Genomic DNA, 25,797 nt, shown 5'->3' with positions numbered 1-25,797 from the left:
TGTGTCAAACCCATCACCAACAGAAATGTAGCAATTCAGCGAGACATATTTGATCATAAATTTCCAGAAAAGGGAGGGCAGACGAGCTATAAGTTAGGGAAAAAAATAAATGAAGCTATTAGTTTAAATCTAAACTATGAAAACAATCTATAACATGAAGTGTCATGGCACCGGAGATTCTTAAAAAGTCCAACTGCACTTTAGAAAATACAGGGGCAACGTAAGATCAACAGTTTTATTCACTTAATAAACCAAGTCAAGATTCTTAGTTTGAACACATTGTCTGAAATTGAAGAGAAACAGTTAGTTAATTGCTGAGTGCTTCTGAAAATGAAAAATTGGTATTTTCTTGCAGTTTTTACTCTGCTATTTCCAATTATTTTTTAGGTGGGTATCCTATCTGCTGTGCCGCATTTAGTGATGACAATTATTGTTCCCATTGGGGGACAAATTGCAGACTTTTTAAGAAGCAAACAGATTCTTTCAACCACTACTGTGAGAAAGATAATGAACTGCGGAGGTAAGCTTTCCTATTTTATTAGAAAAGTTTCTTGTACAGATGTAATATCCATACAGTATGCTGTAAACAGTAAACAAACTGCATGGTTTTATGCACATGTAACATAATCCCTTGTACAGTTTTTGTGTGTTATAGACATGGTTACTAAATAAAAACAAACACATTTGTTCCTCTGTCTAATTTCAAAAGAGATTTTTGATACTTAAAAAAGCATTTTGACTGTTAAAGGAGCAGATGAGCTCTTTTGGGGTAATTTGCTTACAAGCAGCTTCTTAGAGTGTCTTAGCTCCTGACCTGGACACCCTCTGACAACGAGATGGGATCACCCATCTGACTTCTCAGAGGTTAACCTTACAGGAGGTGAATTGTGCCTCTGATGAGAACTTAAACGTTCATAAGGAGGTTGAGCGTATACCCCCTTCAGTGCTAACCCAATTACATTATTTGATTTGAGCTTAAAACTGGCAGGAAGCAACGATAAGCAAACAAACAATAAAATATGGATTACCTGACATAGCAAGAACATGTGTCTTCTATGGAGGAAAGAAATGCCTGATTATATTGCACTCTGGGGTAACGTTTTGCCTCTGTCTTCCTTTGAAATATTATGATATCCTAAAGTCTGCAATATTTGAGGAGGAATTTAATCTGGTGCTTGGTTTTCTTTACAATTTCTCAAGGTTTTGGTATGGAAGCAACTCTTCTTCTCGTGGTGGGATATTCTCACAGTAAAGGAGTGGCTATTTCATTCTTAGTACTTGCTGTAGGCTTTAGTGGATTCGCCATATCTGGTAAGATTATACTGCTGTTATTAATGAATTAGATTATTTTAACATATAAAACATCTCATTTGATTTTTATCCAATAACAATAATTTAAAACAAACCTCAGAATTCCGAATATTACTTATCAACATTACAAAGAAAAGTAAGATCAATATCACATCTTTTATATTGGTTATTTTTGTTCAAATACTCAATCTTTTTCATATTCAGTGCAGCAAATTAAACTTCCTTTTCAGTGAGGTGCTAATGTACACTATGGGTTTTTCTTAAAATTTAATGTGTACCACAAATCCACAAATGGATTGATATTGTATGCCAATACCTAAACATATGTCTTTGTTTAGATATAGATCTTTACCATTCTTTCACTGTGTATTATTAAATGCTTTGCTAGTATTGTATTTTTTTTTACTACTTTGGGGCCCAATTATTCACTTTTTTTTTTTTTTTTTTTTTTTTTGATGTTAAAATCAGTTACACTGCTGCTGTCTCACCCTTTTGCCTTTGTCTTTCCCAAATGCAAGTGAGCTGGCCTTCCTTTGTTTTCCCGCTGTGATCTTAGTATCCTCTCCCATGCTGGTTCCTTATGTCTAAAGCAGACTCTCTTTTCTTTTGTGCCAAACATCTAAACTCTCTTTAACCAAATCTGTCCCTAACACCACATACCAGATCTGCAAGGTATCATGACTTTTTTGTAGAACTTGACAAGTGTGGTATTTTCTAACAGCTATCCATATCTAAACACCTGCCTTTTCTCTTTTAATTATGTTCTGATATCCAAAGATCTGGCTTCCACTTTCGCTTACTTAAGTGCTTATTTGGGGATAATCAGTTTGGACACTTCATATAGAAGCAGATGTTTTTCCTAAGATAATTTAAATAGTTACTGCATAAGTCTGAAGGGAATTAAGCTGTTGGAAATGCAAGGAAACAAATATTATAAGAATAATTCATAAGTCATTTATAGATAGTTCCTTTTTTTCTCCTCTCATCTTACCACTCAAGAACAGAATGGAACTAACTCCCTTCTGCTAGTCTGTGTGAAAGAAAAATGTGGGCAACAGGAAATGAAAGCGGCACAAGCTAGAAGAAGAAATGTTATTTACACCACGAAAAGGTCATGAATGACACTGTGACAACATGAACCTTATCCCTTTCTAAATACTTTCTGGGTTCTCTAAACAATCACTACTGGGATATTTTTAAAAACTCCAGTTTGGGGAACAAAATACATTTAGTATCCTTCTGTAATATATTTTTTTTTTTCAAAGAAAAAAATAGATGTTTAAGCATTGTAAAGCCTTTAGACAAAAATAAATGCAATTAAATGGCTCAAATATGTCATATTAAAATTTTAATTTGGTAGCATTACTTTTCAGAACAAAAGTATTGCTCTGGTTATGGTATGAACATTTGCTGACTTTTGCTTTGCAGGATTCAATGTCAACCATTTAGACATTGCCCCAAGGTATGCCAGCATATTAATGGGGATTTCTAATGGAGTCGGGACCTTGTCTGGAATGGTATGCCCTATAATTGTTGGAGCAATGACAAAGAACAAGGTAAGTGGCAATACAGTTTTCAAATCTTCCAGTTCAATACTGTTAGCTTCAATAAAAAGACCTTTCCCTAATACAACTTGCCAGAATATCTGAATTGCAGTCTGGGACCTCTAGGGGATAGCATCCTGGAATTTGCAAATTTGAAACATGCTGCACTCACTATATGCTCACAAGGTCAGTGCTTTTGTAGGCTGATGAATAGTGATTTTCAGGGGGAGATGGATATAAATAATTGGAAACTGGACACTTAAAGGTTTTAGTTTTGCTGACGATCACAACCTCAATCCCTAATTTACCCAGCTCAGAAGAGTTGGGTAAGCATAGGCACTGGTCTGATTTAGCAACTTTCTTCTTTACAGACACGCGAAGAGTGGCAGTATGTCTTCCTCATTGCTGCTTTAGTTCATTACGGAGGTGTTATATTCTATGGCATATTTGCTTCAGGAGAGAAACAACCCTGGGCAGACCCCGAACAGACAAGTGAAGAGAAATGTGGCTTTATTCATGAAGATGAACTAGCTGAAGAGACAGGGGACATTACTCAGAATTATGTAAATTATGGTACCACCAAGTCCTATGGTGCTACAACCCAGGTCAACGGTGGCTGGCCTAATGGTTGGGAGAAAAAAGAGGAATTTGTACAACAGGAAGTACAAGACTCATACAACTACAAGGAAGGAGATTATTCATAACAACCCTAAATATTGGGTATATTTTGTAGTGTTTGTGATTAAATTCATTGTGATTGTTTGCACACAGAAATAAAATGTGGTATAAACATGTAAACACATATCAAACAGGAAGGTCTTACTGTAAAAAAAAAATCCATTAAAGTGCAATCTGTATGAGTTGTGACATGTCATCACTTTCATTAGGTTATATTTGTTCGATAAACATTAGAGTTTTAAGGGTTTACTGGTCAAAACTATAGTGGCAATTAGATACTTACAGTATACAAGAGCTAAAACTCATAACTAAGGATTAAAGCACAACTAAGCAACCAAGTTGGCACATCTAATGCTCTTTTTAGAAAGCCAAAATTACTTGATTATTAAAAATGCACTTATATATTTGTTACACTGTATTGAAAGAGATTGTGTTAAATACACGTTTACTATGTGCAATGTAGGAATTGTGTGTTTAGTCTAAGACAAGAGCTTTCCTAAAGGAGAAAGGCTGAGTCCTAGGCATTTACAGGGGCTTGATCCAGTTCCTTTAAGTATAATTGTATCAAGCCTAACAGAACAAATAGGGCATATTGTATGTTTATTGTGATTACATGCTGCAGGCTACTCTGTGATAAATAATGGAATTATTTAGGAGTTTTATACTGAATGTTCGGGCACAAGTTCTTATTTCTAATCTGCACAGATTCTTATGAAATTATAGGCCTTGTCATGTTCTTCCCTGCATTTATCAACTAATAAAAAAAATGCAATGTTAAGTCTGAATTTTCATGCAGACTGTCAAATCCCTTTATCAAAAATAAGCTTTATTCTTTTCTTTGCAGTATATTCCAACTTTGTACTGGTGTCTTTAGAGAGAGAAAAATAACACAATATAAACTAGAAAAAGATATAGTCTTATAGAAAATTCCAAAGAGAAATTTACTATGAGCAAGTAGCCCTATAAAAAAGGATGTATTTGTTTTGCAGAATATTTTGAAGCCAATAGAAGAAACAGAGAATAATTTAACCCTTATTCTTCCCTTAATAGCATTCATATTTTTACACATCGTGCCACAGTTATATACATAGATATAAGTTTATTGAAGATACTGTAATTATAGAAAATGTTGCTATTTTAGAAATCCCTGAAATAAATAAAAAAAAATGTATTTGTCTTTCAATTAAACCTAATAATAATGGACACTGAATATAAACTCACAAACCAAAGTGGCAAATAACTAGTGTTGGGTTGAAAGAAGCCAACAAGCATCACGCTTGTCTTTTTAGCATAACTCAACGGTGACTGCAACATTAGTGTACCAAGCAATAAGTGCAATGCATTATGAAGTGCATAATCTTCTAGTCTATATATTAACCTTCATTTAGCTTGTTGTATATATTTGGGGTTGTTGGGATTAAACCAAACCGAACCAAACTGAAGTTAGCAGCACCAGACCACTTCTTAATACTCTAAAATGACAACAATGATCCATTTCTTAATTCAATCAAATGATTATTATTGTATGTAATAATCCATTCTGGATTCTTGGTCTGTTCATTGTATCGTGCTAGTGATTGGAAACCCTGCTACCGCAATATACAACTTGAGGATTGTTTCTTCTCCTTTTACTTTTTTTTTTTAATGCAAATCATACCTTGACCTTAAGAAAAAAATATTTTGCTTTGTGCCTCAAAGTGATGTAAAATGTGATCATAGCTTTTGCTGTGTTTAATGAAAAAGATGTGGACTGTGTCACTTTTGTTGCTGCAAAAAGTGTTAATAAAATGCTCTATTTATCCTTTTATATAAAAAGGACCATTGTAGTTCCTTGTGATTTTTTTAGATATTCTCTAATACTGATGACTAAAATTATATTCACTGCAGAACAAATTCTGCTGTCAACACAGAGACACTACCTTACACCTCAGCTAGGCATGATGCTGGATACCCAGCGTCCCGCACTGCCTGCTCTCTCCTCCACCTGCGCACAGATACACGGTGGGAGAGGCACCTGCTGCTGGCTCACGTTCCTCCTCCCCTAAGGATGGCTGCAGCAGGTATGAAGGAGAAAGGAGCAGGAGGATCAGTGAGCCGGTCAATGCCATGCGAGTGGGAAAAAACAGACCGCTCCATGTTAGCTGGAGGGCTGATGTGGGTCAGCGCTCTCTGAAGCAAATGGGGGGCTAACATGGACTGCTGATTTGGAGTTTGCTTCCTCTCCTCCTCCCACAAGGCTCCTTAACTGAAATGTAACGTTTCTTTCTGCCCACCTTACAGAACTCAGTGAAATTCAACAAATGCTACATTAAAAATAAATCTTCTAATGACATTTTCACTGTTCAGTAATTCTCCTGCACCCAGCAGAAGAATGTAGAAGCATTGACCTGCACAGAAAGCTGCAAACACCAGCTAGAGCAGAGGTGGGCCCAGTGCTCTGCACCGGTAGGCGAGTTGTCACGAGACGCAGGCCACGTAATCCCAACGTTACCGCTAATTGTTCAGATGGACTGCTGTGATGTTGTCGTGGCAACATCTCAAAAGAGTCCAAAGTGGGATAAACAGGGGCTGTAGAAGTACTCTTGTGCTTATTGCACCAAGCAGACAGCTAAGAAAATGAAAACTAATTAACAAAATTAAAATAAATTTCTCTTAATTTTTGGTGTAATCTTACAGGCTCTCTATCTTTTGGAATTGTCTCAACAGATTCATTTCATTAAGAACAGGCAATTTTTCTTCTTATTAGCTTGACACCTTTTAATTACCTTGACCCAAGGAAAGACTTTAGTCAGGCACTTCACCCTGCACTGTTCTGCCATGCACGCTTCCGTGGGAAGTCAACAACTGCTTTACCTAATAGAACTGAGAGGGTGAGGGCAAATATTCATTGAAATGCTCAGAATTTTTTTTATATTAATAGCAGGAAGTGTTTTGCAATCCTTTTTAGCAAATTTTCATGAAAAATATTTGTGATGTTGGTGTACTTGAAGTGTAGCTACTTGGCTCTTCTGTCTTCTGAAAACGCATCCTCTCTCAGGGTTTTTTTCTTCTTCCATTTATTTTAAATGCTACACCTCTTCTAAGATTCTCCACATTCCCTTCCTAGCTCTCTGCTTCTGCTCTGATTCCTTTAGTTCCTCTATAAAGGGAAGAAAGGACGAGGAGCATGCCAGATTTTAAGGTTTTTACTTCACAGATTTCCACTCACAGAAAAATACAGGAATCAATCATCAGGAACAGAACTGAGAAAGAAAGATGGGAAATTGAGAAACTATTTTATTTCTCACAAAGGATGAGTAAATGAAGACAAGGAGCAACAGTTGGAGCTGGGTACGGAAAAGGAGAATTGAGTACGCATGATCCTTCATCTAACTCCTGTATTTCTTCTCAGCAAATACACCTATGCGTCTCCATTACTATTTATTACTACTTCCTATTTATAGAGTAGCATTGCTAAAAAAAAACTTTAAGCCTCTTCTGATCTGTGCCCTGTCTGCCCAGAGGCTTCTCTTTTGCACTCCAGTTCAAAGACTAGCTCTGCAGATGTACTGCACTTGCACGAGGCAGTGTTCCTCTTTTGGAACTCTTTCTAGGTCAAATCACCCATGTTTATCAATCAGGCTGCAGGATTAGGGTTCACAGTGACTTTTTTGTCTCACTCTGTCATCTGTTTCTGTTCTCTTCTGCTCTCTGGTACCCTATACTCATTATGTTGGGAAAAAAAAAAAAAAAAGGCAAAGTAATCTTTATTCACGTTTTTATTTAGCAGTCAGTTACCTTCTCTAAGCGAAGAACCGTAATTAAAGTAAGGGCAGAATCCTGGCTCCATTAAAATCATTAGAAAATCTGAGTTTAGATGCATTAGAACATCACCTCAAATGTTCACTTTTATGTACTCAAAACATTTCAAGTAGATATTATCACTTAACTAGTGACAATATTTTAAATATCTGAATCCACATTGGTCAGATCCCTCCTGTTAACATATACTCTCTTTCACAGAGATAAAGCTATCATAAAGTGCTCTTTGCTTTCAGAAGTGATCATGAAATTCAATGGACCCAATTTCATAAAAACACTTTTCTATGGGGAAAAAGAAAGCCTCAAGGTAAAGGTTGAATAACAGCGACAAAAGAATATCTGCAAATTTGAATGAAGTCCTCTTTCAGCATGAAGCTAGGAATAGGAATGAATGTGGAAGTCAGAATAAATGTCACAGTTCAAAGCTGTACTGTTCGAAAGATAACATCACAGTCTTAGTTGCTGTCTCTGAAAGATAAAATGTTTTGTTCCTTTTAGGATAAGATGTGAAAGAGTTTGAAGGCTAGTCTAAGTCTTAACTACTCAACAACAGATGCTTTTGTTCTTATTTTGATTTTGTCTACATTTTTTGCTTGAATAATTTTCATTGCACTGGGAGATTTAAGAGTAAATAATCAAAGGACCTAGAACTAAAATGAGACGTTTTAATTTTAGTCGGATATCTATGTATATCTCCTTTGATCTAACTAAAGTGTCTGATTTTGCTATTCTAGCTTTGCTTAACACTTTCACGCTGTAACCCAAAGCATGGCAAAGAATTAAATGTGTTATATGGGTGCATATTTACAACTACTGACGCCTATGCAATCTAAGTAGAAGGCAAGTATGAAAGAGACACCGCATGCCTCTATTTTTCAATTAGAGAAACATTAAGAATGGCAAAAGTGACATCAGACATGAAATTTAAAGATAAGTTAAAAAATAAAGGAAACAAAGTGTTCTAGGAACATAAAGGAAGGCTTATAGAAAAGCTTCCTGAATTCCTAGCTTTTGCTTATGACAAGAGTAAGAAGAAAAACCTGAAGATGAAGTCCTAAATATCCAGGTAAGTCCACACTAACCTTCATCGCAGGTATGATCAAAACTTGGCTCAGAATCTGACTACCATGTCCTGGCTCCACCTTGCTTTGTCTTAATATTGTTTCTATTACATGGCAGGACCTTGAGGGTACTTATAGGCCTTTATTGCCTTCAGCGAACACCTCTGGGACCCTCAACTGCACCCAGGAGCTCAGGCCTGGACTTCCCTGTCACTAGTCTGTCTCCTCAATAGGAGCTGGATCTCTGCTGTGCTTCTGTTTCCAGTCCTGCCTCTGGTCCCTCTCCTGCTGCTGCTGAGAGGGCCCTGTAGAGGGACCCTGGACCTGACTCATTCTTTGCTGCCTCTGGGACTGTAAGTGCAGCTTGTTACTGCCACCCTGCTCAGATCCCGTGGGACTGCACCCTAGTCAGTGAGGGCACAGCCAGCACCTGGCTCACTGCCCTGCTGAGCTCCCTTCCTGCTTCCCCTGCTCCCTGTTGGACTCTTTCCACACTGCGCCAGCCCTATGCTGAGGAGACCTGCTAAGCCTCACCTTAGGAAAGTGTGTGTGGTCAGTTCACTAATTAAGCACCTTTGCCAGTCCCTGAAGAGGTAGAATTGTGGATAATGATCCCATTATTTTCCTAAAATACACCAAATGTACTGACGTGTCAGGCAGGAGATGTAACCTGTTAGATACCACAGCATACTGCCTCAGAAGTAGAGGGTTTGGCATTCCTACTTAAAATCTCTCTCACAGATGTACTCTCCCATCATGGATATGCTCGTGGTATTAGGTTCCTTTTCCAGGAGGAGCTGTGCTTCATTTGGCAGTGAGTCTTTAGGGGACTGAATCAAGTTATCATCCTCGAACCCACTGCAGGCTTCCTAAGCTGCGTACAGGAAGCCGCTATTACTATCCTCGGTCCTACTGCTAGAGAGGACCAGCATTTACTTATACCAAACTAGCTTTTCAAAACTGGTGTGCCTTTACACTACTTCTGGCTGGGCATCATTGCACAAGGGCATAGGGTCTGTTCACAGATCTATGCAAGCAAATGATGCTCTTGATCTTTGCACTACCAGGGTCAGCAGCCAAGACTGGTGGTTTGCAGAACTGGCGATTGAGACATTACAAAGAGTAACTGCTACCTTGTACTACTGACAAGGAGTTGATGATGAGGTGTTGTTTGTACCCTGAAGATCAAGTGGCAGGTTCTGCGCACAAAGAATAGCGAATGAGATGAGTATTTGACATGGGCAAGCAGTACAGCTATCTTCGGCTTAGCAAGATCTCACTTCATAGTAAGTAGTATGAATGCACTCACATCTGCTCTGACTCTGACACTGTGAACTCTCAATATATAATTCATATACATGTGAATTTATTTCCTATACCACTTTTCTTTCAGAAAATGCAGATATTACCTATCACATTAGCAATCCTAATCAGCAACAGAAATTTACTTCAAACAGTAAATATTTTATATGAGAAAGATAGCAGCAATCAATAAAAAAAAATGTGATTGTAAAACTTCAGTTAAAATGTGATGTGAACCACCTTAGAATATTCTTCTAGGTTTATATACACATGCGTGTACATATGTGTACATATGTATTTATATATAAGTACACACAAAGATTTTAGTTCTCTTTTGACCTGATCAAAATCCTAATGTATCCTCAGCAAATTCAAACAGCACTGGGTAAGGCTCCACTCAGCCCCCCTATAATTTGCCATGAATGAGGACATAAGCAACAAGTGGCAGGAAATTGAGTCATACATAAGAAGCTTAGTTGTATTTGTTCTCTCTGAGAAGACTTTCAAGTCTGTTAGCTTGTGGGAACTTCAGAACAACAATCTAACTGTTGGGGGCATTAGGAGGAAACAGTTTGTGTTGTATTGCTTATCTTGAACTTCCTTGAACCTTGAACCCTCCACTGCTACATTTTCCAGGTCACAAATGCAGAAAAAAAAAAGTTATTTATTTACCCCATAACAGGAACATGGTCCTTAGTATTTTCTTAAGTTGATATAATTAAGGCTCATAACATTTCTAGAGGTATGAATAGCCTAAAATTATTCCCTAATTTCAGGGATGTCCTTGAACTAACATCCTTTTTCAGAGGTTATATAATTGTTCTTTGTTGAAAAAGAAATATTAAGAAGAGCTTTCCCTGAAGAATGGAATTTCTTTTACTTATTCAAATGGTTGCAACCTTCCCGCCAGAGTTTTCAAGCTTCCTGAACATTGGAATAGGATAGGATGGAATGGAATGGAATGGAATAGAGTTCAGCTGGAAGGACCCTAGAAAGACCACGATTCTAACTACCTGAGCACTTCAGGGTTAAACAGAAGTTCAAGCATATTACTGAGGGCGCTATCCAAATGCCTCCTGACAGGACTGGGGCATCAGCTACCTCTCTAGGAGCCTGTTCCAGTGTTTGACTCAGCATTTCCATGATATGAGGATATATAAGCATATGCACTGTAAAAATGTGGTAAGGTCCACACAGATTGTGTCTGGTTTAAACTGATGTTCAGAAAATGCAAGTGGGTGGTTAGATATCCAAGGATCAAAAGGAACACAAAAGGTCCTCATATCTTGAAAACTACTACTTCGTGATACAAGAAGGCACATCTAGCAGAATCCAGATACATGCACGATGGCCCTACTTATTTATTTCTCTCCACCCTTCTATAGCATTTGGGGTGGCCAGCAAATTAAAGAGAAAGGTCACGATAGGGACAAAACCGGATGGAAATCAAAGCGAAAACAATGTTTGCAAGGAGAAAATGAACCACATAAGAAAGCGTTCCAACAATAAAGGACAGCATTGTTAAAACTGGAAGGCTGCCATTTAATTACAGTTTGTCTTGTATAATCAATTTAACCTGTCAACAGTGTATAATTGCCATAGATGGCCATGAACTAAATACATTTATGAGGAGGGCATGATAATTTTCTTCAAGGTAAGCATCAAGGTAACAAACAACAGAACAGCTTTCAGTTTTCACCTGGAAAGTGGCAATGCTATTTTCTTTTTTTGTAGATATTGTTTTGTGGAATTAAAATTGTATCAAATACTGACAAGGTCAAACAAACCTCAACTTTTTCCTCTGCTGTGTTTGTTTTCCTATACAGTTATGTCTGACCATAGGATCAATAAAGCACAAAAACAAAGGGAAAGTACTGGGAAGAAAAATAAAAAATCTAATTAATGTATTTTAATGTCTTAGAATATCTTTATTAGCCTAGAAACTTATTCATATAATGACAGCTTTATTGCAACCATCATTAGCTCTTTATATTGCTAAATGTAATTACTCCATGTTTTATTTAGAATAAAATCCTCTGGGCCATGAGTGGTTTATTTGTTGGGTTCCCAGTTGGAACCCAGTTGGAACCCAGTTGGGTTCCCTACAGAGGCAATGGGATTTGAAGACACTGACTTCGGCACAAGGAAGAGAAACTAGTTTTCCTAAGATGTCCACTCTGCTACCCACTGAGCACTGACGTTCTGCTCTGGAAGCTCCATCTCCAGACAGGAGGTTATCCCCAGTGCTTGCTCTCACTGGATTTCAGCCTATATCCCCGTTTAACAGAATGGAAGAACTGAAACACAGAGAAAACTCTGTGTGCCTTTCCCTCAGAATCCAAGTTTCTGGCATCTCTTAGTTCTCTGTCAGAATGAAAGTTTTATCTTCATAGGACTTCACAAGAAAAGCAGAGCAGCTCTAGAGCAGTTCTTGGCAATGGCTGCTGTTGAACCAGTGTCAAATGTAAGCCTCTCCTATCCTAGGCAAATGTTCAAATCCTTCACTCTCTGAATTGATCTTATGCAGTCTCCTGATCTCTGCTGTTTGCTTAGTGTGAGCTGGGTAGAGTATCTGAAGCACAGAGAAATGACATCTTTATGACATGGAGTAGAACTTGGAAAGGGAAGGGCCCCGATCACAGTGTACCTGTAGCTGCAAGGCACCTGGACAATGGATGTTCCTGACATTCTGCTTCTAGTATCAGGTAACCAATACATCTCAAAACACACCTCAATTTCTGTCGCCAGTGACAATGGTGTCACACATGATTAAAACAAAATATTTTAAATATAAAATAATAAATGAAACATGACCTAAAGACATTAACTCATCAAAAAAACATCTGATTAACAGGTGAACCTGGAGGCACCACTTGGAAATGCTTATTTTCTTTTTGTTGTTGTTGTTGTTATTGATTCCTTTAATCTCATCAATCTATCACTTTCAATTCTGTTATAAAAATGAAGTAATTAATCATATGTAAGTTGATTCACGCAAACATATTGGTAGTGTGACTTAATCATTCTTTATGGGATTACTATCTCCTTTCTTGTGCCTTTCGATTCAAGCAACATTGGCTTTCTCTTTCTGCAATGAAATCACAAATTCATGAGATTCCTCCTGGAAGAATCCCATAAAAGTAATCAAAAAGGCGAAGAAAAAAAAGGAAAATGAAAGTGTGAGAAACAATGAGACAGAAAAGGATCTTCCAACTGAATGATGGGGATTTAAAGGTCACCATCAAAACATGCAGACATCAGCAAAGACAATAAAATCAATTAGCAAAATTGGTTTGATGATGTTTGAAAGTCTCTTAACAACAAGGCATAGAAACGTTAGGTATTGAAACACTGCTGGGAAATCTCAACCACTCCCAAAATAAAAAAGTCTAGGCAATTTTTATTAGGAATTAAAGTTTCTTTTAAAACCTTTTTTGATGTGCAAATGGCAGCTTATATGGACAAAACGTGTTCATGGAGTAGCTTGAAACCTGACATCCCATTAAGCATGATTTTGTTTCTGTTGCCTGAATTAACAGAGTAGGACCCACTGAGACCCTGTGTCGTCTGTATGAAATGGTGTTGATCTCCCAGGGAAAAATGCTGGAGTCAGTCTTTTCATTTGTTGTGTGTGGCCATTAATTTAATTTGTGATTACTAGCAAAGTACAGGAATATATATATAGATGAATTATTGATCTGTTTTGGGGCACTAATTAGAACAAGTTTACAGTTCATCTCTGCAGTACTCTTTATCTTGTATGCAATAAAAATAAAAACAAATTTAATTTGTCCTCTGTTGTTCTTGTGATTAATTGAATTTATGAAAACAAATCAACGTTATATGCCTAACAAGCCATTTGCAAATGCACATTTCATTTTGTGAACACTGTTCTCCACATATACATGTAGAAACAACAGAGATTGTCGGTACCAACCATGACAGAAAGCAAGACTTGTGGTAAATTTTGCTACATGCAAATACTCGATTTGCAGCAGATAAAATTATTACCAAAGAAAAGAGAGCAAAAATTAAAAACTGCCACTTTATAAAACGGTCATTTATTACAGGATTACTTACTGACAACGCCTGCCTCCTTTTTCTTTCTTCTCCCTCCCCTCTCTGAGCCCAGACAAATGCAAAACTCCATGGGAAACTGCCCCTGCACTGGGGCTGGGCTCGGGGTGCTGCTGCTGTGGGGATCCCTTCTCTGGCTTTGGGGGCAGCAGCTTCAAACAACAGCTTGGGGCCGAGGCACCTTCAAATAAGGGGCCTGTTTGCCCCTGCTGCCAGCACAAATTTCACGTCACGCTTGACTATTAGGGTTTGATCTCAGGTTTTGAGTAGCCCATAATGGTGCCACAGCGCCAGGTTAGCAAAAGCACGCTGCTCTCTGTGTTGTCTTTCTAGTCAATGTTTTTAGCTGATCCTACATTGTGACATGGCACAAAAAAGTGGTGTAATATATGTGTTAATTGGGAGAAATGAAGAAGTCTGCATGAAATAACAGTTCTAATTCATTCATCTTCATTATTTTTAAAACTATTAATGCTAATTAAATTCACGTTATGACTTTTGCATTAGCAGTTTACAATTGCCGCACTAATAAGTATTATTAGATTTATTATACCTTAAAGAACAGAAAATCAGAAAATCATCTCTCTGTTTTCTCTTGAGGCTTAATAGCAGGTTTAAGGCTACAGACAGAAGAAGAAACACTCCTTGCAATTCCTCCCATCTTCTGTCCCTTCCGAATGATACTCAGACATCACCCCCAGCGTGGGCAACAGACACTCACTACAAATTTGGGTTGCTACCCTGCATGTCTATGTGCCTATATTTATCTATGTGTGTGTGTACAGATTTAAGATTGTGAAGACAAGCGTTCACTGTTAGGAGGCATTAGAATTAAATTTGCATGTACAACCCAAATCATCTCCTTTCCACATCTATTCTGAAGCAATGCATGATAACTAACGCATTTTTCTACAAGACCCCTGTGTCACTCAGCACACAAATGAATAACACACTAAGGAGTAGCTATTGGGTACGTTGTTTTATCTTCCTTGTTCAATGCTATCACCCCATTTAAATCCTGATGTGAAGACAGAATGATTAATTTCCTTATTTACTCTCCACTAATAGTCATTGCTACAACGTCCTAGTGCTTCACATGTTGATTTACATTTCTTCAGCACACATGGAATAAGAGGGCATTAACTGCATACTTAGGTGAAGAACTAAGTCAAAAAATGCAAATGGTAACTATTTTAGGGTACTGATTTGAGACATTTTCATCCTGATTTTGCAGAACAACTGGCAATAAATAAAATTATCTAGGTTTATAACATAGTCTCCTATATCAGCTGCACTTAAAGTGCTCAGATGCCAGCTGATCAGACTGCATCATCATACAGTCTCCTCCTCAATAATACAGTTATTGAATATCTAGGAGAAGTTTTGTTTGTTTTGTTTAATAACCTGTTTAGCAACAATCTAGGATTTTTGGAATAAGAAAAAAAAAAGAAATCAGTTTATTGGGATGGCATTCAAGTCTTGAATAAAACATCATCCTCTTTTGCTCACAGTCCTCTGACTCAGTCACCACACATTTTTCAACTTAAGCAAGTCATTTTTCTTCATCCATGGAAACTGTTTCCTGTGTAATGAGTTGGTTGATCTTATGAGATTATGGTCTTATGTGCAGTCCCTTGCCTCTATTCCTTTCCTTGTTGTCCACCAGTCCAGACCTGCAAGCTGCAGTTCCTGGCCCCTTTGTATAATCTCGATTTCTTGTCCCCTCTCCAGCCCCTAGGTTTGTCCTCCTCATCTGCTGTCCTTTCCCAGCCCGGCCTCCAGATCTCTCCTGGCTCCAACTCCCATTCTGCCTCCCTTCCCAATATTCTTTGCCAAACCAAATCAATCAATCTTGGTGAGAAAGCAAAGAAGAGAAGAGACAGACCTTCTGGTTCTAAAATAGGCACTATTTACTGATCCTGAATACCCTTTGTAGTACTGAAGAGAAATTTGGCACGAGTGGCTATTGTACAAGCCTCTTCACCAGTCACAGGGAAAAGAAAGAAAGTAACCAAAATGCTGGAGTCAGAAAATTCAAAAGGACAAGTAATTTAAATCCATGACATATTGCTGTTGTCTCTGCTTCTTTTTTTCTTAGTTCTCCCTTAAATTATCGGCATTTTCACGGTCACCACAGAAAATAGCTCACTCCTTCAGTAGCATTTCTGGGATTCACAGTTTCACTACCCAGATATTGGCTGCATCTATGTATTTAAGATAGCTTAGTGGGATGAGAGCAAAGGCACTTTCATTTGCATAGCAAAGATCTCATCTATCCATATTCAAACCTTTCATGTGGCTGTAAGAGCAGCCGTAACAGACTGCATCAGCCAAAGAACCTTTCTCATGGGGACTTCTCCACTGGCTGGAGCTGGATGACTCCATCTCAGTGCAAGCTGATAAACATTTGTGCATTTGAGTGCAATGAGGTGGTGCCTCTTTTGCTAAATTTCAGTGGACAAATATGATAACCATAAATGCCACTCGAGAGCTGAAAGCAGTGCTTTTCCTTTTAATTTTCCACATAATTATCAGTTTCTGGAAGGTTTGCTTCTTGCTGTGTGAAACTTATTTTTTTATTTTTTTTCACACGTACTGCAGAAATGGACAGAAGTGGATTGGCTATGTATAGTAAGAAAGCGAAATGCTTGCAAAGAGACAGTCATTCGACTTTGGTAGCGGAGCTCTCCTGTCTTCAGATGACTCAGGCCAGTTTGAGAAGGATAAGGATGTGTCCCACCAATCTGCCATTTAAATTTTGGAGGAATTCAGTATGTGCATTTTTGTATGAGTTAACACGCACAGAAAAAAATCAGGCAAAATTCCAAGAAACAAATCAGTTCGAAATTGAAAATGAATACAATGAAACTCTGAACTCCACTACAAAGGAATCATGTCTTCAGATACCTGGTTTATTTTTCATTGCTATTTACTTAAGAATCAAAAATTGCATGCAGATTTGCAAAAAACAAACGTAGAAAAAAAAACCATACAGCAACCAGTGAAACATGTGCAGGCATTCAGTCTAAAAAAGGCAACTCCACAAGGAGCCACTAGAGTATAAGAAATTTCACTTATTTGTAAATTCATAAGGAATATAGTTAGTCAAATCCAGGCAATGAATTATGAATGGTTCTCAGTAAAGGGGAGAAATTGTACATACTGTGCAGCTGACAAAGAACAGTTTGGCATCCAAATACTGAGCAAAATACTGAATATAAAATAAACAGTAACTGGCAATATGAAAACATTTGTCTGTCTCAAAGCTGCCAATCTAGTGGTAAAATATACACTTTGAGGATGTTGTCCTTTTTTTACATAAAGAATGAAATGCTGGCGGCAGGAATTATGTCATCTATCCATATCTGGTATTTTTCAGTTGCCTCACTATGTTTTAGTTTTTATTATCTGTTTTTCTAAACTGCTATTTTGAAAGAGAAAAACCTGCCATTAGCTACATGTTTTGAGTAGATAAAAAAGCGGTGTGGTTATTATATTGCACAACATAGCACAAAAGAGCTGGCAACGCGATGTGCCAAAGGTCAAACTCTCTAAGCATTGTTCTGTATTTCTAGCTACTCCTACTTTTAGCAAGTCCTAGAGCTGAGATAGGGATCTGGGTCTTGTACCATTCAGCTCTGATCCCTGGGCACTGCTGGGCCACTCCCTCTTTGAGTCGGTTAGATCCAGTATCATTTACAATACAGACAGGAGTTTGACATGACAACTGAATTCCTTTCAGGAACACTTTCAGATAGACTGATAGTTGTGAAGAGAAATAATGCTTCAACTAAAAGTTCTACACAGTTCAACACCAGGTATGGCAAATGTCTTGAATTTTACTTGCATTCTCTTGCATTCTCTCACAAGCACACTTCTCCCTATATCTAAAAAGCTTATTAAACCAAACCTTTTTGCCTTTTCTCTGTTTCAAAATGCTACTGTCAGAACTCTGGCATAAAGGATCTCGCAAATCCATGGCAACCTGATTTTTGCTATGCATCACCAAAAATAAGTGTGCATTCGTGGCATCCTCCCCCTCCCCGGTCATATGCTCTGCTGACAAATTCGGCAGGTGGACGGGAAGGGGTTAGTCACTGGAGCAGTGAGGGAGAGCGAAGGATTCCTCGCAAAAGGAATGTGACTTAAATCCATGTGTCTGCTACTCATCACTCTCTCCACATGAGAATTCCAGACTACTTGGCATGTTTTATGGCAAGTGGCCTTTTTAGGAATAAAATCACGATAATGGGACCTCTCTGACAGCTGCTCTGTGGTGTGGAATATGAACCTTGCTCCAGTGGAGGCAGAACAGAGGGCAGCATGCAGAGGAGACGGGGAGAGGTAGAGGGCTGTTAGCCCAAGATGTGTCTCCAAAACATACCCCTCAGAGCCTCACCATGTAGCTATGCTGCTGCATTTACATCACCTTGTTAGTTTTGATTGGGTGATCTTTAAAACAAAACATATGTAAAAATATAGATTACATAGTCATTATACACATAATAGATCCAAAATAGCATTTAGGAATCAAGAAAGCTTTATGAATATTCTGTATTTTAACTGGGCAGTGTGTTAATTACATGCAGAGGAAAACCCTTAGATCAGTTTGTTTTTGTTTTTGTTTTCTTTTGTAGGTAAATTATCCTCACATTTACCCAAAGCATGCACCATTACCAAATCTTCCTGTTTTTGTTGTAAGGCTTGCTATTCAGGAACAAATACTGCCAGCGAACAGTAAAAATCAGCCAACTCATTTCTCTACATGGACAGCCGACGAATGGATACACTCTGCAGTCTCAGCAACATCAGCAATTGTACAAAGAACATGTGGAAACTGCTGGCAGCAGCTAAAAAGACTGGGAAATAGGATATGCTATGAGATCAGTAAGAAACATTTCTATTGTGTCATCCTCTGATGCAGCACACCTGGAGGCAGCCCAAGTCTCACCTGGCCTAGCAGAACACCCTCAGCTCCTTTGCTAAGAGAAGAAGAGAGCTGAGCACTGCTTTGGCCAGGCCGAGTGCCTTTCAGGGTGGCGACAGACAACTTGGGCTACTGTGGAATTTCTAGTGGCACCTACGTCCTGCCTGAGGGCCCACACATCAGTGACACGATAGGATGAGTGGCCTGATAAAACCTTTCATGATAGAAATCAGCTTCACTTCTTCCTTTTCAAGTTGCTTGATACTGAGTAAATATGTACAAAATGATTCTTAAAAGAACATCTTAACTAAGCACTGACATCTAGGACACACAAGAGTTATAGCTGCTTCTGAAATGTCCATTTGTCTATCTTTGTGTACATGCATGATACCAGTCTTCAAGGAGCACATGATAAATTTTGCACTTATTCTGCACACATGATGTGCAGATGGAGAATTTCAGGAAGAGCTCTAAAGATATTTAAAATTTTCCTTTTTCAAATATTTGAAGTCCTACATAATTTGCAACATAAACAGCATCTTTTTAATGTGCTTTTGCATACATTTTTGCAATATTTTATATTGATATTCGATAAATCTTTTCCATCCAGAGAAGCATGAACCTGAGAATGGTCAATGAATGATGGGTAAAAAACGTCAAAGACACTTAAGTCCCTTTTTCTCCTTAAAGCACATACCATATGTAACTTGATGCTCAAAAACTTCCCATTGTGCCGTGAACCCTGCTGATTCAGTGTCATACTTGGCAGCTTTCAAAAGTTACATGAAAGGCGACATGAGCAGGAGGAGAAGATAACCATTAGTAGATTAATAATAATATCTTTTGCTCTAAGTAAAACGCAATTCAAGTTTGGGAAAAGAAATATATTCTGGTAAGTAATAGAGACGTGAGTGGAGCTGGTTAGGGTATACAGCAGGCACTGTCGATGTAACTAATTTAATCACTGGAACTAACTCAAGAAAAAAATCAGTTAATTGTGATCTTATATAAGGAGTGACGCCAGCCCATGTCTCTGTGCTGGGAACTAATGTAGCCTTGTGGGGGTTTTAAATCTGGCAGCTGGCAGGAAGACTGTGATGTTGACAAGGAGAAAGACTAGAAGCAAGAGCTATTTTAATTTTAAGTCAGAACTCTCCGTTTAAAGTAGGGAGAGATTTAATATTTATTTCTTTACCTTTTTGTTGCCCTCTGCCAAGTTGGAATTTACACCGAGGCAACTGTTGTAGGTTAAGGTATGGCAACTTAATGGGCTGGAGCCTGGGCCATTTAAATTTTCTTATTATCATTTGTCTCGTTCAAGTTGCATCGTGATTATCCTGATACAAAACACTAACAGAAGCACAAGTCACTGTTCCTTGGGGATCTGTCCCATTACAGAGATTGTGCTGGTATGTGAAGTGGCCATTGCTTGGCACACCCTGTGGAGACAGGGCTTGGAGTACGCCCGGCTGACAGTCCAGCAGAGGTGTTGGTCCAGCATTTCATCATGCTGTCTCACTTCTGTGGCCACGCAGAATGGCCAACTCACTCGTCTGGGCCCAGGATGGTGAGAAAGGAGCAGCCAGCAAAGGAGAAAGGTGTGGATGCTCTACAAGCAAACTAATATTTTGGTTTGTGAAGAGGATAACAAAGCTCCTGATTGTTTAAGTGCTACCTGAGTGATCTCAAAGAGATCTTCACAGAGAAAGGAAGGCATTATGCGCTCTTACAGGTAGGAAAATCCAAGTGTGGCAAACTGAAAGGACCAGGATGCACTTGGCCAGTAGGCTACCAGCAGAGTTAGGCACAGCACCAAGTTTCCAGCTCTAATGTACCATTGAAGTCAGCAGCTACCTTTCTGGTGAAAAAGAAAAAAACAAACCTACATGCATAACTGTATTAATTGGATTAGACTTGGATTAATTAAACACAATATCATTCTTGATCCCAGCAGAGCACTGACTCATCAGAGTCTGAACATTGTGGCTGAATGGCTGGGAATGTCACCTAATGATCCTTCACTCACTTGCATAAACAGGTCTTCGGTAACATCAGGCTGTGGACACTGAAGACATTCAGCATCCCACGGAACTGAGAACTCAGCCATCACACTGAGATCTAAATAATTTGATGGGGAAAAATATTGCTCTGTCTCCTTTTGGAGGCTGCCATCAAGGGTACAGGCGTGTTTTTCCTCTTATAAAAATTATATCGTTCTCCTTTAAGTGATGAATTACTAGAAATAAAATATTACTGGGCACTCCAATAAACCTGTTTGAGCTGCTTGGCTTTGCTGACATGCAGTGAATGAATAAAAAATGTTCCTTGAAGAATCAGAGCAATTGCCAGTGAATGAGATTACATGCCACATCCTGCTGCTGCTGGCCTAAGCTCCACTCACACATAGGATCTCTAGAGAAAGACACTAGAAATATTGTAAATGTTGGAGGAATATTACTGGGGCATAAACATTTCTAAATACGACTATGATCTGCTAATAAACAACAACTGCACTTCAGGCTCCACACCTCTTGATATGCAACACTGCAAAGAAAAATGCATGAGCAAGCACGGTAATCCTAGGAGAGGAAATGACATTTTACTGCATTTTCTTCATTCATATCTCTGAAGAAGTTTAAACGCTGCTTATGATTTTTCTCAAGGAATATTATTCTGTGAATTCCTTTACTTGAGAAATGCGTCCCATTTCTGCACAAACTTTACAGATGAATACAGAATGCCCAATAGTTTATCACTGAGATAAATGAGCAGAATAGCTCTCTTCTTTCTCACTCCTAAGTGTCAGCAAGTATATTTCTCTGTGCCACAAATCACAAATATGTAAGAAGTACAGCCAATTAGTTAATAAAATATGCCTCCTTTAGATCTAATGTCTACCATATAAGCATTCTATCTAAGGCACTGACAATGCCTTTATCACAGGGAGTGATGGAGCTACGCAAAGCAAGGGGAGCTGCAACTTGCCTTGCCAACACCTTGTGCAGCTTTTCTTACCCTCTCGTTGTGCTGCTCAGAAAGATGCACACAGGTAGTTACCATGGTAATTCCCACATCACATGGTAATCTTAGGCTGCTGTAGAAATATAGAGCATCTTCTTAAGGAAGCATGTGCAAATGCAGAGAGATTACAACTGATATCTTTTAGACAAACTTCCTTCTTGAGTATGTTTTAAATTAGATCAGGTTTGACAACAGTAGTACAGAAAAGATCGTCTGTAGACCTCCCCAGCTAGGCAACTGTGACAGTGAAAACACACTCGCTTGTAACTAGCTCAGTGGGCACAAATAATTGATCAGATTTTAAAGCTCTGAAACAGAAGCTGTATTAATTTCTTGTACAATGCAAGCAGTACCACATATACTATGTGACTAGCCGTAACAACAATAACTGATTGCTTCCTCTGTAACAAGGCCCTGAAAGCACTTGTTAGATAGGCTAAGAAGGTGTCTGTCTGCATTCAGTAAACTCATACAGTCACGCGTAAACAACAGAGTGAATCTGATTTTGAAATTCTGGGGCTTCTTCAAAAATGGAAGTAACCATTTTCATTGACAAGCATGGGTTCTAGTCCCTTTTGGTCATGACCTAAACACAATGCCTGAAGAATTCGCTCAAACAGAAAAAAAAAAAAAAAAAAAAAAAAAAAAAAAAAAAAAAAAACCACGTTTGAAGGTTTGAAGTGTGACCTTGACCTTGGCTTAGCTTCTGCATCTGAGAATCTGAGAACAAAGAGCTTTTTTTTTTTTTTTTTTTTTTGGTTTTGAAGCAGCTTGTCTTTAACTGCAAAGCAATCTCTCAGCAGAAAACTCTTCACTAAAGTTCTCATTTAGGTTGATCTAAAGCAATGCCTAGTGTGTGACTAGGGAAGGACATGAAAGAATGGAAGAAATATAAAAACACTTCATAAAAAGATGCTTACTTACATATGTGGGTTAGAAAAAAGAGGAGATACTGTACCTATCCCATCACTTTCCCTGTTCCTCTGATGCAACCACCGAGTTTTTATGTGGCTCACAACACAAAGCCCATTAGGCAGCCTTGCTGCTCTTCTCTGCACAATAAGACAAACAAAAATCCTTCTTTTCCAATTTCACATCACTTACTAACATCTCTTACAACCTGCCACACTGATTTTTCACAGAATCTTTCTGCACATTGGGCCAGGCACACTAAAGACATGTTGCTACAAACACCTGGCCTCTTTTCCCTTACCAACAAGATGGAAACGATTCAGCACAAAAAAAAAGGGAAGTGATTGCCTGTCTGTCACCAGGATTTGTCACAAATTTGAAAGTACTGAAAATCAAATTAATCTGGTGGATTTCTCCTGGTGATCCAGTGGCTGCCTTTTAATGCCCCAAACATTGGCTCCTCAGACAAATTAACTAAATTTACCTCAAGATCAGTATCTGATGTTTCAATTCATCTTTGAAATCCCCATCTTAAACCTCTTAAGGTCTACTAAAAATTTTGAATGTATTTTAAAGCACAAAATTATTACAATATTAAAAAAGGTACTACACTTATGCAGTCAGTTACATGCCATACACTGCATTTGTGCATCCCATGTGGATCTAGTGCTATTGGCTGCACTTATCCCACACCACCTAGTGAAGAGCAATAGTGATGACATTCTGTCACCATAAAAGCTTAAAAAACTTTATTTTTTGCTCTAAGTGGAACCTGTATTACGTAAGTGGCCTATTAGACACCCTGCTTTTGACTGTTTGTGGCCACATAAATGAAAAGTAGTGTCTGGATTTAAGCCAGTGTGCGTGATGAGCACAGGTGTAACAGATTTAGTGTGAAAACAGCTGAGTTTTCAAAAAAGTGACCCCTTTTTCAGTTTTCTCTATTTTCTAGTGATTTCTAAGGAAAAACAAAAACAAACAAAAAACCATGCAAACAAACACAACAACAAAAAAAAAACAACATGTAAAATGCACTGTAGAGAGAGCGCTGGAGTTCACCTGAGAGAGGGTAATTCTACCTTGAAAGCTAAGCCTGGCATTCTTGCTCAAGAGAGGAAATAAGAAACATAGCTCTAATCAGGGACAGAAATTAGTAACCTTCAATTCTGTGTATAAGGAATTCTGGAAGAAATGGAGCACTTCAGCTTCTACCAGCATCCAAAGAGAAGGAGGGGTTATAAACACTTAGAAATGATTTTTCCAACTTTAGAAAGCTTGTTGGTTTTTTTCCATGTTTTCTTTGTCAATTTTCCATATCAGAGCAGACCCCATTTCCCCTGTTCATTACCATAAGCTACTTACAGTTAACAAAACTTAGTCTCAGGAAAATGTCAAATATAATGAAAAAGAAAGAGGAAAAGTTATGAAAGAGAGAGAAAGTTGGCAACAAGTTCTCCTGTGGGTCACATTCTCACAAGTTCTGCAAGTTCTTCTGTTTCATCCACTAAAAAACCTGCTACCACCTCAGCTGCTTCTGCTGCTGCCATTGCTGCTCTGGTTTGTGTCACCAGGGTATTGTCCATAAAAAGAACACCTCCTAAAGCACTGCATAATGTCAGTGGTGGTTGACAAGGTGGAAAAATAGCTTTACTCTTTAAAAACACCAAAAATGAACCACTGGGAGTTTGCCTCTTTTCTTTCTTTACCATGAAGCAGATTCTGAAAGAAACAAAGGAGTATAATGACGCAGATGAAGAAAGAATATACCATTTGTTACTGTAATGTGACATTCAAGGATCATTTTGAGAATTATTAGAACATACAATGGATCCAAAACCTCAGAAGAATCTAGAAAAAAAAGGTTTTGAGGTCCTGTAATGGGAAATCCAACACTGGGAACCATGAAGAAAGAGGAAATGACACTGGTTTGTCAGTCTGATATAATCAGCACAATGGTCTTTGTTCCAGCTCCTGGAAAGATAAAGAGAGCCACAATTTACAAGAACAGGAATGAAGGTTGAGATTAAACTAGGAGCTAGTGAGCAAGTGATAAAAAACAACAACAAAACAGAAGGTATGTCAGAATGCTTACAATATTTTTTGTTAAGTTTCCTGTTGATTCTTTATGTTGACAGCACTTGCTTTATACATAGAGGGAAACTCATTCTTAGAAGAATCGAAAAATCACCTATCAACCAGACCCCTACACAGACACCTGAAAATCCCCATAGAGACTCCAAAGACACCTTAGATAATAACTGTTTTACTGAGACCTTAAAATGTTCCACGGTGAACATGAAGAACATACTAATACACAACATAACCTAAGTGAACATACTAATAATTGTGGGGAGCAACTGATGAAAGACTTCTGTTAAAAACAAGGCTCCATCATCTACTGGTTATGAATATACTCTACAGTCATAGAAATCTGCAAATCTGAGCTATCTCAGCACCCTTCAGTTGGAACAGGCATAGGGGGAGTGGTGAAATGTGGGACAACATAAGGTAAGGACCAAAGTACAAGCCCATTTGTAGATTATAAAAATCAGAATATCAACCACCTGACCAATGAGATCCTGGAAGAGCTTTCTGCAAGGATGCTGTAGACAAGAAAACTAAGTACTTTGAAGATGAAACTCAATTATTTTATGGAAGGTGTATCTGATGTGGTTACATATGAAGACCCACAAGTTTATCTCTAGTCCATGCAACAAGTAGGATTATTTTTAAAGGACCAAAAAGTAGCCATGTAAAATATTACTAGGGCAGGCATCTAAACATCACATCCACTGTCATGGCAAATTTATAAATGTCTCGTCTTCAGAAGACATGATGTGATTTTATTTTTTATTTTTTTTAAGTGAGCTGAATTCTTTGATTATGTTTTACAGTGAATTCCTGAGGCAGAATTGCTATGAACTAATCACTGGGCTGCATAAATGTTGCTCCCCATGTTACTGACCACGTGGTTATTATAACACTATTAATTGTACCTACTATTACTTTGGAGCTAACATGTATGTCTCTAATTTGGCTTTTCGGTATAAACCTCCCAAGTATGGCTGTACCACTCAGTTTTCCATAACTGCTGCCTCAGACTGATAGGTACAACATTATCTGTTCTCTTCTTTTTCCGTATGTTTTCTGGTTGTGAAAAAAA

At 38.2% G+C, this 25,797-nt stretch overlaps 1 protein-coding gene and 1 long non-coding RNA gene across 2 annotated transcripts in view; one reads left to right on the top strand and one right to left on the bottom strand.

The window, feature by feature from the left end:
* The window catches only part of SLC17A6 (solute carrier family 17 member 6), a 33,750-nt gene extending 28,399 nt beyond the window's left edge, over window positions 1-5,351 (top strand). The window contains exons 9-12 of the mRNA XM_035329090.1: window positions 388-520; window positions 1,201-1,311; window positions 2,740-2,867; window positions 3,227-5,351. Of these exons, the coding sequence (XP_035184981.1) occupies window positions 388-520; window positions 1,201-1,311; window positions 2,740-2,867; window positions 3,227-3,559 (705 nt within the window). The 3' untranslated portion in view covers window positions 3,560-5,351. The remainder of the gene's footprint in view (window positions 1-387; window positions 521-1,200; window positions 1,312-2,739; window positions 2,868-3,226) is intronic.
* LOC118168589 overlaps window positions 1-25,797 on the bottom strand; it is a 202,658-nt gene that overhangs the window by 98,806 nt on the left and 78,055 nt on the right. The gene's annotated exons all lie outside the window — the stretch shown is intronic.

This window comes from Oxyura jamaicensis, chromosome 5, assembly GCF_011077185.1.
Source record: "Oxyura jamaicensis isolate SHBP4307 breed ruddy duck chromosome 5, BPBGC_Ojam_1.0, whole genome shotgun sequence".
NCBI classification, from domain to species: domain Eukaryota; kingdom Metazoa; phylum Chordata; class Aves; order Anseriformes; family Anatidae; genus Oxyura; species Oxyura jamaicensis.
This window is presented reverse-complemented; position numbering and strand designations above follow the sequence as displayed.